Below are 13,903 nucleotides of genomic sequence, written 5' to 3' on the forward strand. Positions count from 1 at the left end.
GTGAAGCCTTGTTAGTTACAGCTCATCTATCTGGAAGAGGTAAATAGAAAGAGATGAATGAAGATGGAGAGAGATAAAAACTGCTGAAACTGGAGATCTGTGGGATGTGTTTCTAACACAGAGGGTGGTGAATATTTGGAACAAGCTGCCAGAGGAGCTGGTGGAGGCAGATACAGTTATAACACTTAAAAGGTGTTTGGACAGGTACTTGGATAGATAAAGTGTGGAGGGAAATGGGCCTAATGTAGGCAAATGGGATTAGCATAGGTAAGCATCATTGTCAGCATACACGAGGTGAGGCAAAAGTTTCTGTGTTGTACGTTACTATGATTCTCTGAAACTGTGAGATATACAGCACAACCAAAGCTGGAAATCTGAAGTATAGAGAATGCAGGAAATGCTCAGTAGTTTAGATAGCATCTGTGAAGTTAGAGGGATTTGCAGGTTGATGGCTTGTGCTTAGAACTGACCAGTTCTGATGCAAACAGAAATTGCTGGTTATCTGAAGTTATTTGTTTTTGAGATCTGAGGGATGTTATGTGCCTAGTCAGAAAGTAAGCTGCTGTTCCTCAAGCTATGTTGGACTCAGCCTCCACAGCTGCATTGCTGTCAAGGATAGAGAATTCCAAAGGTTCACCATCCACTGCATGAAGATATTTCTCCTCAGCTCAGTCCTAAATGAGCTACCCTTCACTTTGATCCTTTTAACCCCTGGTTTGAGATCCCTCTGTTGGGAAAACATCCACCATGTCCCCAGCCTATCAAGCCCTGTAAAAATTCTGTTTGTTTCATAGAACATAGAAAAGTACAGCATAGTACGGGCCCTTCAGCCCATGATGTTGTGCCGACCTATGTAAACACCTGCTCCCTGATCAATCTAACCCTTCCCTCCTACATGGCCCTTAACCCTCCATTTTACTTCTTTCCATGTGCCTATCTGAGAGTCTTTTAAATATCCCCATTGTATCAGCCTCTACCACCATCCCTGGCAGTGCATTCCAGTCATTCAATGACATTATTTCTCATTCTTATAAATTATAGGGAATACATGTCTGGTTGGCTCAATCTCTCCTCATACCACAAACCCATCATCTCAGGAAATAATTTAGCAAACCTTTGCTGCACACCCTCTATGGAAAATATATCTTTTTTTCAGGTAGAGAAACAAAAACTGAGCACAATACTCTAGGTGTGGTCTAAGTAAGATCCAATATAATTGCAATAAGATCTCTTCAGTTCTATGCTTGAATCTTCCTATAACAAATGCCAGCTTTCTATTTTACCTTTTAACTGATTGCTACACCTGCTTGTTAGCCTTCAGTGACATATGTACAAGGACATCTGGATCCCTTTGAACATTTCCCAGTCTGTCACTGTTTAAAAGGTGGAGTCCTTACAGGAGACAAGTTGGGAAGAGGAGTAGTCAAGACAGCATATAATGGATATTTGTTTCCAACCTATGCACTGAAATAAAGATAGAAAATTCATGACAGGTAAGAGATTGATCACATTAAAATGAAAGGAAGGTACAAATTGGCAGTACTGATACTGTCAGCAATGTACCAATAAAATACTGAAGGGAAGGGACCTAAATAGGACTGAAAAAGATCAGTACCTTGTGTTCCATAAAGAGACAGTCATAATCTGGAAACATGTAGGTTTCCATAGCTATGTCATTGCTTTGGAGGAAGTAGGGGGAGTTGAATTGTCCAACATGAGAATGAGTTCAGGGGTAAAGGAGGGCAGATGTGGAGGGGGACTTGTTGGGCCTCTGTTCAAGGAAGTTGAGACCATTCTGGTGTGGAATGGAGGTGTAGAAGGACTGCACATCCATGGTGAAAATTAGCAGATTGGAACAAGGAAACTGTTGAAATGGCATAGAGCATCAGAACTGTCACAACTTTAAGTAGGAAGAGACTTGAGATCGGGAGGAAGAATAGAGTCAAGGTAGGAAAAATAAAGCTTTAGAAACAGCATTTCAACTTTTGACAAGGCAGATAATAGCCCTCAGGTCTCAATATTGGATTCAACAATTTCAGATAACCAGCCTTGCGAGTTTGTATTTGAACTGTACAGATATTACATCAACAGTAACTCAGTTTTCCATACTCCTCTGGTGCTACCTGATCTGCTGAATATTTCCAGCAAACTCTTTTACTTTAGAATTCCAGTAACTGCAATGTTTTATATTGGTTGCGGCATTATTTTTGTCTTTTTTTTTCTCTCTGTTCTTATTCATCTCCTTCTAATTACATCCCTCCAAACAGATCAGCTCAACTACAAGCCTTCACAACGAGAATTGTAGTCCTTTTACTGATCTGAGGTTATAATTATATTAGGAACAGTGGTCAATTTCAGTAAGGATATCCATAATTCTTGAATGCCTTGGGTGCTACGACCATCTATAACAGGAGGTGGTGAAGTCAGATATAATCACGACATTTAAGAGACATATAGATTGGCAATTAAATAGGTGAGGCATAGAAGAATTAGGAAATATGATTAGGGTAGATGGGCATAAAGGTTGGCATAGATGTAGTGTGCCAAAGGCCGGTTGTGGTGCTGTACAGCTCTATGACTCTATGAATTTATGACCTTCTGAGGGTGTTTCCCTTCATTCTCTCAGTCATGCTGCACCACTAGGGGGAATACCTACCAATGCACTCATGTTTGTGCAGGAACTTTGATGTCTTCACAACCTTCATTAATTCCTGCCAAGGCACACTCTGTAGACATTTACAATTAGAAATAATATTAGAAACTATTATACGCTTAAAAATTCTTCGTTGCTTGACTTCGTCTGGCTGCCACAATTAACCTATAAGTAGTAGAAGATCCCTTTCAATAACTCTGCTGGAGATTCTTCTTTTTGTTCAATGCAGGTTCTGCTGTGTGATTTTAAGCTTGTGGTGGCATAAGATTAATGATATGCACCAGTTGACACTGATCTATTTGCTATTTTCAGTGATGTTTACTGCAAATGCTGTCTCCTTCATTAATATGGCAAATGTTGTGACATATCTGTACATCTGGTATGGACACAATTTAGACTTCTGAGGACTAGATGGTAGTATAGTCTATAAGGAGCTTTCAGAGAAGATTTGGGGGATATAGACAAGCTAAGTGAATGGGCAAGAACATGGCAGGTGGAATGTAATTTGGAAATATTAATATTAATTTTCATCCACTTTGGTAGAAAAATGGAAAGGCATTGTATATTTTTTTAAATGATGAGAGATAGAATGGTTCAGATGTTCAAAGGGCCCTGGTGTCTTTGAACATGAATCATTGAAGACTGACATGTAGGTTCAATAGACAATTAGAATGGCAAATGATACATTGCCTTTTATTGCAAGAGGATTGAATATACGAGTAGAAGCATTTTGCTCCAATCATAGAACTGCGTCTGGAACTTAGAGATGAAGAAGAGATCAAAAGACTTAGTAGTGAGGTAGATATTGGATATGAACAAGCTGAGAGAATGGGGAGATAGATGTTCCCATGGCAGTTGGAACATAATGAGGAAAAATGTAAGGATATCCATTTTGATGTGCATAACAGAAGAGTGCAGTATTTGTTATATGGTGAAAGATTGGGTAGTGTTGATGTTCAAACCGGCCTCAGTTTGCTTGTACAAAAGTTGATGAAGGCCAACATGCAGGAGTAGCAAGCAATTAAGTTGGCAAATGGTAGCCATTATTAGGAGAGTACTTGAATACAGGATTAAGGAAGCATTATTGCAATTGTATAGGGCCTTGGTGAGATTGTATCTAGAGTATTGTGTACAGTTTTGGTCTCCTTACCCAAGTAAGGATGTAATTACCATAGAATGCGTATAATAAAGATTCAGTACACCGGTTGCAGGGGCAAAATAAATATTGAAATGTATAAAATTCTTAAGGGCTCAAGAGGCTAGATCCAAAGAAGATGGTCCCTTCAGAATAAGGGCTCGGCTGTTTAGGACTGAGATGGGAGCAATTTCTTCACTCAGAGGGTGGTGGACCTTTGTAATTCTCTACCCCAGAAAACCATATAGTTCCTTCAAACCAGAGATCAATAGATTACTGGATATTAAATGAATCAAGGGATATGGGAGTAGTGCTGAAAATGGCACTGATCTTAAAAAAGAAAGATGCAGCTGGCTTGGACGGACAGATGACCTACTCCTGCTGCTATTTTGTATGTTTGTAAGTTCTTTCTGCCAGGACTGTACATATGAATACAGGTGTACTTTTGAGTGATGTTACTGAGGGGCGCAGCATATATTTGAGATGTAAGAGGGATCTGAGGAAGGATTATTGAAGAACACCAAAGTTAAAACTGTTGGTATTGGAAAAGAAGCTACTGCTGTAAAAATATACTCAACTTTGTTGAATGTAATTCAATGAATCTCTGAAAATACATGGCACCCTTCTGGATTTGTTCCTTGCATCAACTTCACACTCATCCCACTCCTGTTGATACTTGCAACTTCAATGCCTTCACCAGGGTACTGATGATCTGCAACACAGAAATTATTAATTGGCTCTTTAGTGAAGATTCAACTGATTCTTCCTTCTAATTATTCTCATATTTCTTTGGGATGTGGGAGGAAATCAAAGCACTCCAGGAGATCCCACACAATCACAGCTGGAGCGTGCAAACTCCACATAGATAGCACTGGAGGTCTTGATCAAACCCAGTTTGCTGGAGGTGTGAGACAGCAGCACTGTCTGCTGTACCTTTTTTTTAATAAAAGAGCTGCAGCCTCCTTGTCCCATTCCCACCTAAACCAGTTCGTTTTGAATCCGCATTAATGTTAACTCATATCATTGTCACATTTCCTTATTTCCTTTTGACATAGGATTTCCTTATGAAGATATCCTTGCAGAAGAATCTCCTTTGCTCCCAGCAAATTGCACTATCTAGTAGCCCAGCTAGCAAAGGTAATATAACACTCACTGAAGAAAGCTAACTTCAAGCAACAATTTTGTGCTGAAATTTTGTCATTGATTATAAAAATGTTGGTGCAGCACAGAGACAAAAGTATTTCAAATATAAATATTAGGCCTATTAAATTTGTTCTAAATACAATTTGTCTAGATCGCACTTTTTTCTATATTTGCAGATTAGAAATTTTTTAAAAGCTACTATACCCTCTTTTGCAACACCTTACAAAACTGAAATTATGGAAAAAAATTTAGGTCTTAGTCCTTATCAGAAGGGCTTGATAGCGATAATCTATGATTTAATTATGAAAATATGTCCAGAACCACTGGACAAAATTAAGAATGAATGGGAAAGTGAACTCCAGACATCTTTATCTACAGAGACATGGAAGAAAATTCTTCATTTAGTTAATACATCTTCAATGTGTGCCAGACACTCTTTGATACAGTTTAAGGTGGTCCACAGCACCCATATGTCAAAAGATAAGCTAGCCCGTTTTTATCACCATATAAATCCTATATGTGACAGATGTAAATCGAATGTGGCTTCTTTGACACATATGTTTTGGTCCTGTCCTCTTTTGGAAAAATATTGGAAAGACATTTTTAACATTATCTCAACTGTATTGAATATTGATTTACAACCTCACCCTATCACTGCAATTTTTGGATTAGCAAGGATAGACTCTGGCCATTTATCTGCTTCCACTTACCGTATGATTGCCTTTGTTACATTAGTGGCCAAACGATCCATTTTGCTTAAATGGAAGGATCCAATACCCCCTATTACTTTTCAATGGTTCTCTCAAACTATATCATGTTTAAACTTGGAAAAAATTAGGAGTGGTACTGTTGATCCTTCGCTTAAATTTGAAGATATTTGGAGTCCATTTATTCAATATTTTCACATGATATAGATCCCCTTTCAATAATTCTCCAATTTAGAGGAACGGAGTTGACGACATAATATTGCTCTGTTTCTACTGAGAAATTTCAGTCCAGTCTTTTTTTCCCTCTCTTCTTTGTTCTTCTTGAAATTTTTCTGTTTAGTTTGGTTTGATATATTGTTTATAATTTTTCTTATTGATTTGGGGATTTTTTTCTCTTTCTTTTATATATATGAGAAATCTTTTTCTTTCCTTTCTTTTTATATTATATTCATTTACTAAGAGATCAAGGGATCTACAGATTTTTTTTATATATTGTTCTTTATGATTATCTATGCCATGATTGTTCTCTTGATCTCTTTGTATTACATGTACAAACATTGATGTTATATATTAATCTGTATTAATTTGAAAACTAATAAAAAGTTTGAAAAAAAAATTGTTCTGAGACCCAGTTTGCCATCCATCACAATCCCCAAACTAGAGTGCAGTTTGTTCTCTCAGTACTTTTTCCAACACGGATGAGTACTGATTTATTAGGTGAAAGAGGACGGTCGGTGGTAATCAGGAGGTGTTTTCTTGCGCATGTTTGACTGGATGCACCAAGGCTTTATGGGGTCTGTATTCAATGTTGAGGACTGCTGTCTCCTACTTCAAAACCATTATACTGCCATTTCTGGTTGTTGTTTCTTACTATGGGATAGGACGTATCCCAAGGTTATTATGGAGGATCCAGGCTTGTTAGTTGACTGAATAATTCTCTGAGTAAGATGATGTCTGGCTGTTCTTTGACAAATGTGGGACATCTCCTTAGATACCAGTCTCCAAATGTTCAACAGGACTTTAGTAAGGTAAATTGGCTGGAAGTGACTTTTAATCTTGTAATTACTATAACATCAATAAGTGGTTACAGGTTTACTTTCACAATTAATATTTAGCATTCTCTGAGAGGTACATAAGAACAAGGGAAGACTATTTAGCAATCTTTTTCCAACAGTCACTGAGATCATAGCCAATCTGTAACAAAATGTAGATTTAAAATTAACCTGTTCGATATTTCTAACCATTTAAGAATTTAAAATTATAATGAAAGTAGAGGCTGTCTTGCCTCTTGAGTCAGCTGTAGCATTCAGTTAGATCATAACTGATCCTGTGTCTCGTCCACTTTCTTGTCCTATTTCCATATCTGACTCCCTAAGGTCCAAATATCTATCAGTCTCATCTTTGAATATTCTCAGTAACTGAGCCTCCTCAGTCCTCTGAGATAGAGAGTTCCAAAGATTTACAATTCTCTATATAAAGAAATTTCTTTTCATCTCAATGCTAAGTGGCTGACTTCTTATCCTGAGAGTGATAACAACCTCTTGGCATGTGCTCTGTCAATCTTTCAGAATCTTGTATATCTCAATCAGACAACCTTTCTTTCTTCTAATCTCTCCTGACCGTAGGGAAAACTAACGCAATCTCTCCTCATTGGATAGACCTTTTTCTCAGAATTCAAGCCAGTTAATCTAATGCTGCACAGATACAAAAGCAAATATATTCTTCTTTAGATGTAACAGCAAAATTGCTCATAGTTCTCCAAAGAAGATCTCACCAAAGCTTTGTGCCTCGGCAAGACTTCATGACTTTTGTACTCCAATCCCCTTACAATGAAGATCAACATATTATTTGCCTTCCTAATTTCTTGTTGTACTTGCCTTATTACTTTTTTAGTTTCTTGAATCAGCAAACTGGAATCCCTCAGCGCATCAATATTTATTAGGTTTTCATCACTTAAAAGATATGCTATTTTCCATCCTTCCTTACTGAATGCATACCATATTTTCTCACATTATACTTCATCTGCTATCTACTTGCCAACTTGTTTATATCTCTGTTGTCTTTTCACATCCTCATCACAGCCCACTGTTCCTTGTAGTTTTGTTTCATTAGAAAACATTTTGCATGAGCCATTAATATATTTGATTAGTGATGGCCTAGTGCTAATCCCTATGGCATTCTGCTAATAACAGACTGTTACTACTGATCCTGTAAATCATAAATAACAACCTTGTGCATGGTGCATTATCACAAGCTTTTTAAAAATCCAGATATATTACATCCATTATTTACCCCATGTTTACACTGCTAGTTGGATTCCGCAAAAAATTCTGTTAGTTTTATCAAACACAATTTTCTTTTCATAAAATTATGTTGACATTCCCAAGTTCTTCATGATAGATTTCAACTTCCTGAAGACAACACATGTGAGACTAACTGTTCCCTGCATGTATAAATGATCCCTAACTTTATTTCTGAAAGGTTCATTTCAATTTTTTAATCTATATTCACTCGTCTGAGATGTCTGAACCCTGTTCACATAATTGCATGGTAAAAATGCAAATAGTATTTTTTCTAAAATTATTTTTTTCAAAGTTGATGATTTGTATGGAATTTAAAATATTATTTATACTATATAAACAACAACAATAAGAGTTTTTGTATGTGATATGTCATTGATGGCAGTGTTTCAGCAGAGATAAGCAGGATTCAACAGGGGTAAATTTTGTGCAGCTGAGCTCTGAATTTGGATCCATGCTGGTTGGGAGTGTAGTTCAGATAATTACTGCATGGTATCACAGGTGTATTTCCTGCCCATTTTCCCTTCAATTGAGGCTCCTGTTTGAAGAAAGGCAATTCTGATTTTACCTTAAAACATGTTCTAATAGTGATTTTTCATGAACTGTTTCAGTCCAATAAACAAATCAATATGAAACCAGTCATCCAATGCACAAACAAACCAACATTTTGTCAATAACATGGTAGAATACTTCAAAAGTATACAAATGAACTGATGAAATAGACAAGAATGTGTTGGCTGAAATTATATGCATTGAAATGGAAAGTGATCATTTGGGGAATTAAAGAGGAGTCACAGCAAAATGGTATAATTTTGAAAGCTGTGCAGGAGCCAAAGGTTTTGGCTGTGTACATAAATCTTCAAAGGTGGCAGGACAAAGCTGATGAACCTCTTAATGTCTTTAAAGTAAATATTGGAAATTCTTAGTTTCATAAATAGAGGCACAGTTTACAAAAGCAAGGTAGTTATGACATATTGCATGTAAATAGAAGCTCTATATTTTAGAAACAATTTCATGATCTTGAAGAAAGTGCAGAAAAGTTTACTAGAATCATACCAGCATAATTTTTTTTTGTAATGTGGATAGAGAAGTTGAGATTAAACTGCTTAGAGTAGAGAGTGTTAAGGAAAAATGTAACACAATGTTTAAAATTATTAAGTGTATTGTTATGGTGGGTGGGTTGGTAACCAGAGAACACACATTAAAGATATTAGGAAAAGGGAGATTAGGTATTGTTTTTATAACAATTTGTTATGAGCCTGTGAAGGCTCTGGAAGAAATTCATCGGTAATTTACAAAAGGAAATTGAATATATGTAAGGAGTTTGTACGTTCTCCCCATGTGTCTATGTGGGTTTCCTACGGGTGCTCCGGTTTCCTCCCACAGTCGAAAAAAAGAAGACGTACAGGTTAGGAGCTGTGGGCATGCTATGTTAGCACCGGAAGAGTGGCGACACTTGCGGGCTGCCCCCAGAACATTCTCAGTAATGCAAAAAGACACATTTCACTATGTGTTTCAATGTACATGTGACTAATGAATAAATATCTTATAAAGGAAATGTTTCAGGACTGTGTAGAAGGAGTGAAAGAATGGCACAAATTATATAGCTCTTTAAAGTGCAAACAAAGGCACAATAGGCCATATATATGCTGTATTCTTCTGCACTATTGTATGAGCCCTGCAGATCTGAGTGATCGATGAAGGATGTACCCACTTGTAAGTAAGTTTGGGGTAATTTTCTTCATGAAAATAGCCGTTTGAATTTTACATCCATTTCCTAGATATTCACCTAATAGGAACATCAAGTTTCCAAGTTGTATCATTATACTTTATAATGCAGATTGCTTTTTATTGCTTCTCCTTTGAATGCATCCGCCATAGTCAAACAGATCTGAAAAATAACTTTTGCCAGAACCAGAGCATTATGAGGTGAAATTGTTATGGCATTTTCCTTGAGAATGGGGCAGATTGTGTTGATAGTTAGTTGATTGTCCATTGTGAACCATTGGTTGGTTGTGGGGTGTGTTAGCACATTCCTCACCAGCATATTGCAGCACAGAAATGTGGAAGGTGCTGGAGAGAAGATACACCCACATCTGATCTTCTGTTCTGTCCTTGAACTCACCATTGAATTCAATGGACTTTCCTTTGCATTTAGCCTTTCTGTTTTAAGACAGTTAATGTTTGTTCAACTAGCTCAGCAACATTCCTTTTGTATAGCATCACTGGCCTTCCTTGAAAAGTAGTTGAAGGTGGTGATAATCAAAAAACTGCAGATGCTGGAAATCAGAAATAAAATCAAAAAATTCTGGAAATGATGTGCAGGTCAGAGAGCATCAGTGGAAAGATAAGCATTAACTCTGTATCTCTTTCCACAAAAGCTGCCCGACCTGCTGAGTTTTGCAGCATTTTTGTTTGTTATTATAATTGAACCTGTTTGCTTTTAACTTTTATTAAGTATTACCATTAATTTAAATAATTTACATCAGTTATTTGTGTTTTAAGTGAATTAATTTGTTATGTTTTTAGTTAATAACTTTAAGAGTTTTCTTTCAACTGTTTTTAAATGTCTCTGATCGTTCGAGATGTTTGGAGCAGGGCTAAAGTCACAGTTGACCCTTTCGAGAAAGGCACCATTCTTCGTTGTTTGTTATTCTATCACTATGGTGTTCATCCTTCAACATTTGACTCAGGTGTGAGTCTTCTACTTAAGTATTTATTCTAAGAAATGGGTAATTGATTCATTATCTGAAAAGCTGATTTCTCTTGCTTCAAAATGTTTTGGCGAGACTGCATAATCTGTATATGTATGTCTCCTGGCATTCAGTGGGATTAGATGTACAGTATGTAAACAAAATTTCCAATCCAGAAAGGTATTTCAAAGTCTATTATACTTTGTCATGATGTTGTGGATGCCATGCAGCTGTGGCATTCACAACATTAACATCCACTCAACACAATAATGTTATTCAATAGTAACTGGCCCTGCTTCTTCACAAGCCACTGAAATATTATAAACTCACAAGATTCTCCTAATTTACTTTCATTACAGTTACAGAATATGAGGCAATTTCAAACACTTTAACTTAACTCTAATGTTGTATGAACTCTCTTTGCTAAAAAAGTCCCATCCACCTTAAAGATATCAGCAAATTAAACGGGAAGACACTATAAAGCATGCACCTGATTCTAACTAATAGTTGCATAGGTGATGTTTTAAACTTAAAGTATAATGGTTAGAGCAAATCTAGATGAAATGTTGCACTGTTTTAAAATTTGAATAGAACAAAGGCAATTTTTCTGTGTCTACCAGAGGGCATGGTTTACTGCATGCAGTTAAGCGTGCTTTGTTTGGCTTTGCTTTATCTGGATAGAGTGGCTCAAATGGATGGTGTAACACCAGTTATTCACTCACATTTTTCCCATGAACATACCTGATATTGTGTCAATTCTGTAGGTTAGATTACAGCTGTTACTTCTTTTTAGTATTCATGGGGCTTAGATCTGATCATCCAGAAATTAATGCAGTATTGCCACATTGCATTGCTGAAATATAAACGTTCACAATGTACACTTGAAACACAATTTTCAGCTTTCCAAATTTCCATATTTTACATTCTGTGGTCTCATTAAGTTCTTGTGGTGTCAGAAATCAGCAATGTTCAATGTTTAGGTTCAGTGAAGCACTGGTGTTGGTGTTGCCTGTATTTATGAAACACAAGAATAAAACTCTGCTCCAAAAATTGTCAGAACATCAAAATCTCTGCTTGTCATTACTGAAGCTTCATGCCTGTTCAGTCAGCTCCTGTAGCTGTGATATCTTAATTGATAGCTGTCCGGAAGTGTTGTTATTTATTCCCTGTGGTGGTGTACTGAATGAGGAAGTTAGTGTTAAAAATTCAATTTATTTTTTTATTATGGAAAACTTCTGTCATTCAAGGGTAGCTCCTGAAATACTTGTCCTGACTTTAACTCCACAATCTGCAAATAACTGGATAGTGGGCAGTTAAACTGAAGTCAGACATGTTCCTCTCCTGTGTGATGCAGACATTGAAGCTGTAGAGCCCTTCATTGAAAATGCAGATTATTCCCGAAGAGAACATTGCTCAGCTGACTGCCAGGAACTCCTCCCATCTGACCCAGGCTTCAACTTCCTGCTTCCGAAATATTTGAAATTGCCCACCAGGATCTATCCAGGTTTGGCAGGACTCTTAAGGGAATTCATTCAAAAAGATCTTTAACTGAGTCTTCAAGCCCACATAATCTTGGTTGCCCTACTGTTTGGGAACTTCTTTGGAAATAAGGCAGGAAGTGTTGTTTGGTATGTGGGGTGGGGGTATTTTCAACTGGTACTGGTATGGACAGCCTCTTTCCATATTATTTTCTTTTACAATAACAGCTGGTTTCTCACTTCAGATCTTAAAATGAGCAATTAGCAGAGAAAAATATGATGTAAACCTTTTCTAAGTGTTTGCCATCTTGACTTAATGTTCAGGGAAGATTTAAATTGACATCTCACAATCCTGACCAAAACAAGAGGGAGCTGTTTAAGTACGACACTGACATATGTAATTAAAGAGCCTAATGCCTACTTCAGGTCCTGTTGCAACATAGCAACATTGGTTTGCCTGAGGCATCCAATGCCAGTTTTGAGGTTGAGAAGATCATTATAATCAAAAATCCTTCTTATTTTCAAGAGAAATTTTGTGTGGACTGTGTTGCCTTAAAATTTTCCCACAGTTTTTTTTGTAGTTCCTGATTAAGATCAATGCTTAGCTAATTAATGTTGATAAAAGGACAATCCCATGTTAAAATTATCTCCTTCACTTCTAATAATAGCTTAAATTAGTATGATATTTTTAATGTTCCTATTAATGGGCATTAATGCTCCAATTATGTCTGCAGAATTTTTTAATCAATATTTAAATCTGATGATGTTGGATGTTTTCATCTGTTGTACCAGCTTGTAGGATTTTCTGTTTTGATATTGAATTAGTATTAATTAGAACTCATAATTCCAGAGCATTTCTGGTTCAAATTTTGTCCACACTCATTCAGGTATTCCTTCAAATCCATCAATGATGTGTTTTGTTTTAAATTCAATTTGCATGAATTTCAGCATTGTGCAACTGAATAATCCTTTCCTTACCCAGAGTGAAACACAATTACAAACATGTCAAGGCCACTCTCTGTCACTGTGTAAATTTACTTAGACTAGTTTGGGGTTTGAGTCATCCTTGCACCACTGATGTGATTTCTGTGTCAGAACGTACAAGAGCACATTATACCCATTGCATTGTACCAATCCCATGGGGAAGTGTGAAATTTTCCACTTATCACAAAAGAATGGAAAGCAAAGATTTCTTTTACTAGTGAGAGATTAATAAATACTAGTATTCAGACAAAGTTAACATAGATTTACAGAAAACAATTAAGAAAGTAAATGGTAGGTTAGCATTTATTTAGGGAGTTGAAATGTAAGGGCCTAGAAATTCTATTGTACAGCAAAATCATTAAATATGTTGAGGTAATTTGTGCATGCATAAATTTGGGGTCTAGTCTTCTATACATATTGTATTCTTATGAAAAGAAACTGAAAAGCATGTTCAGCGATGCTAATCTGCATACAACATGCTATTTGGGTGATTTGTATTCAGATCACTGAACTTTAGATTGATTGATTGATATGTATCATTGGCCAAGAATACAGGAGCAGATTTCAACAAGTGAGTTGAGGCTTGTCCTAATTTTAATACGTAGGCTTCTGCCAGAGTGTCCTGTGGCAAAGTTGTGTCAATCTTGCTTAAGGTATATTTCTCCATTTTCCTCCCAGCCTGTTTGATTGCTTTGGGTGTCATGCATGGTAGTATACAGGATCACACATCTTGCTTAGAACAAACAGAAGATTCCTACAGTGTTGCTTCAAAGTGTTAAAAACACACATGGAAGTGAACTTTGTGCGATC

At 36.6% G+C, this 13,903-nt stretch overlaps 1 protein-coding gene across 12 annotated transcripts in view; it reads left to right on the plus strand.

Annotated features, from left to right (window-relative positions):
• The window catches only part of kiaa0825 (KIAA0825 ortholog), a 279,512-nt gene that overhangs the window by 179,355 nt on the left and 86,254 nt on the right, over positions 1 to 13,903 (plus strand). For 2 of the 12 annotated variants that reach the window (XM_052020309.1, XM_052020310.1), the window contains exon 20: positions 4,844 to 4,912. The exons of 9 other annotated variants lie outside the window; for them this stretch is intronic. In XM_052020309.1, the coding sequence (XP_051876269.1) occupies positions 4,844 to 4,856 (13 nt within the window). In that variant the 3' untranslated portion in view covers positions 4,857 to 4,912. Of the gene's footprint in view, positions 1 to 4,843; positions 4,913 to 13,771; positions 13,839 to 13,903 lie in introns of those variants that run through there. One more of the 12 variants, XM_052020306.1, reaches the window with a different exon arrangement.

The sequence above is a fragment of the Pristis pectinata genome, chromosome 7 (assembly GCF_009764475.1).
Source record: "Pristis pectinata isolate sPriPec2 chromosome 7, sPriPec2.1.pri, whole genome shotgun sequence".
Classification (NCBI taxonomy): Eukaryota; Metazoa; Chordata; class Chondrichthyes; order Rhinopristiformes; family Pristidae; genus Pristis; species Pristis pectinata.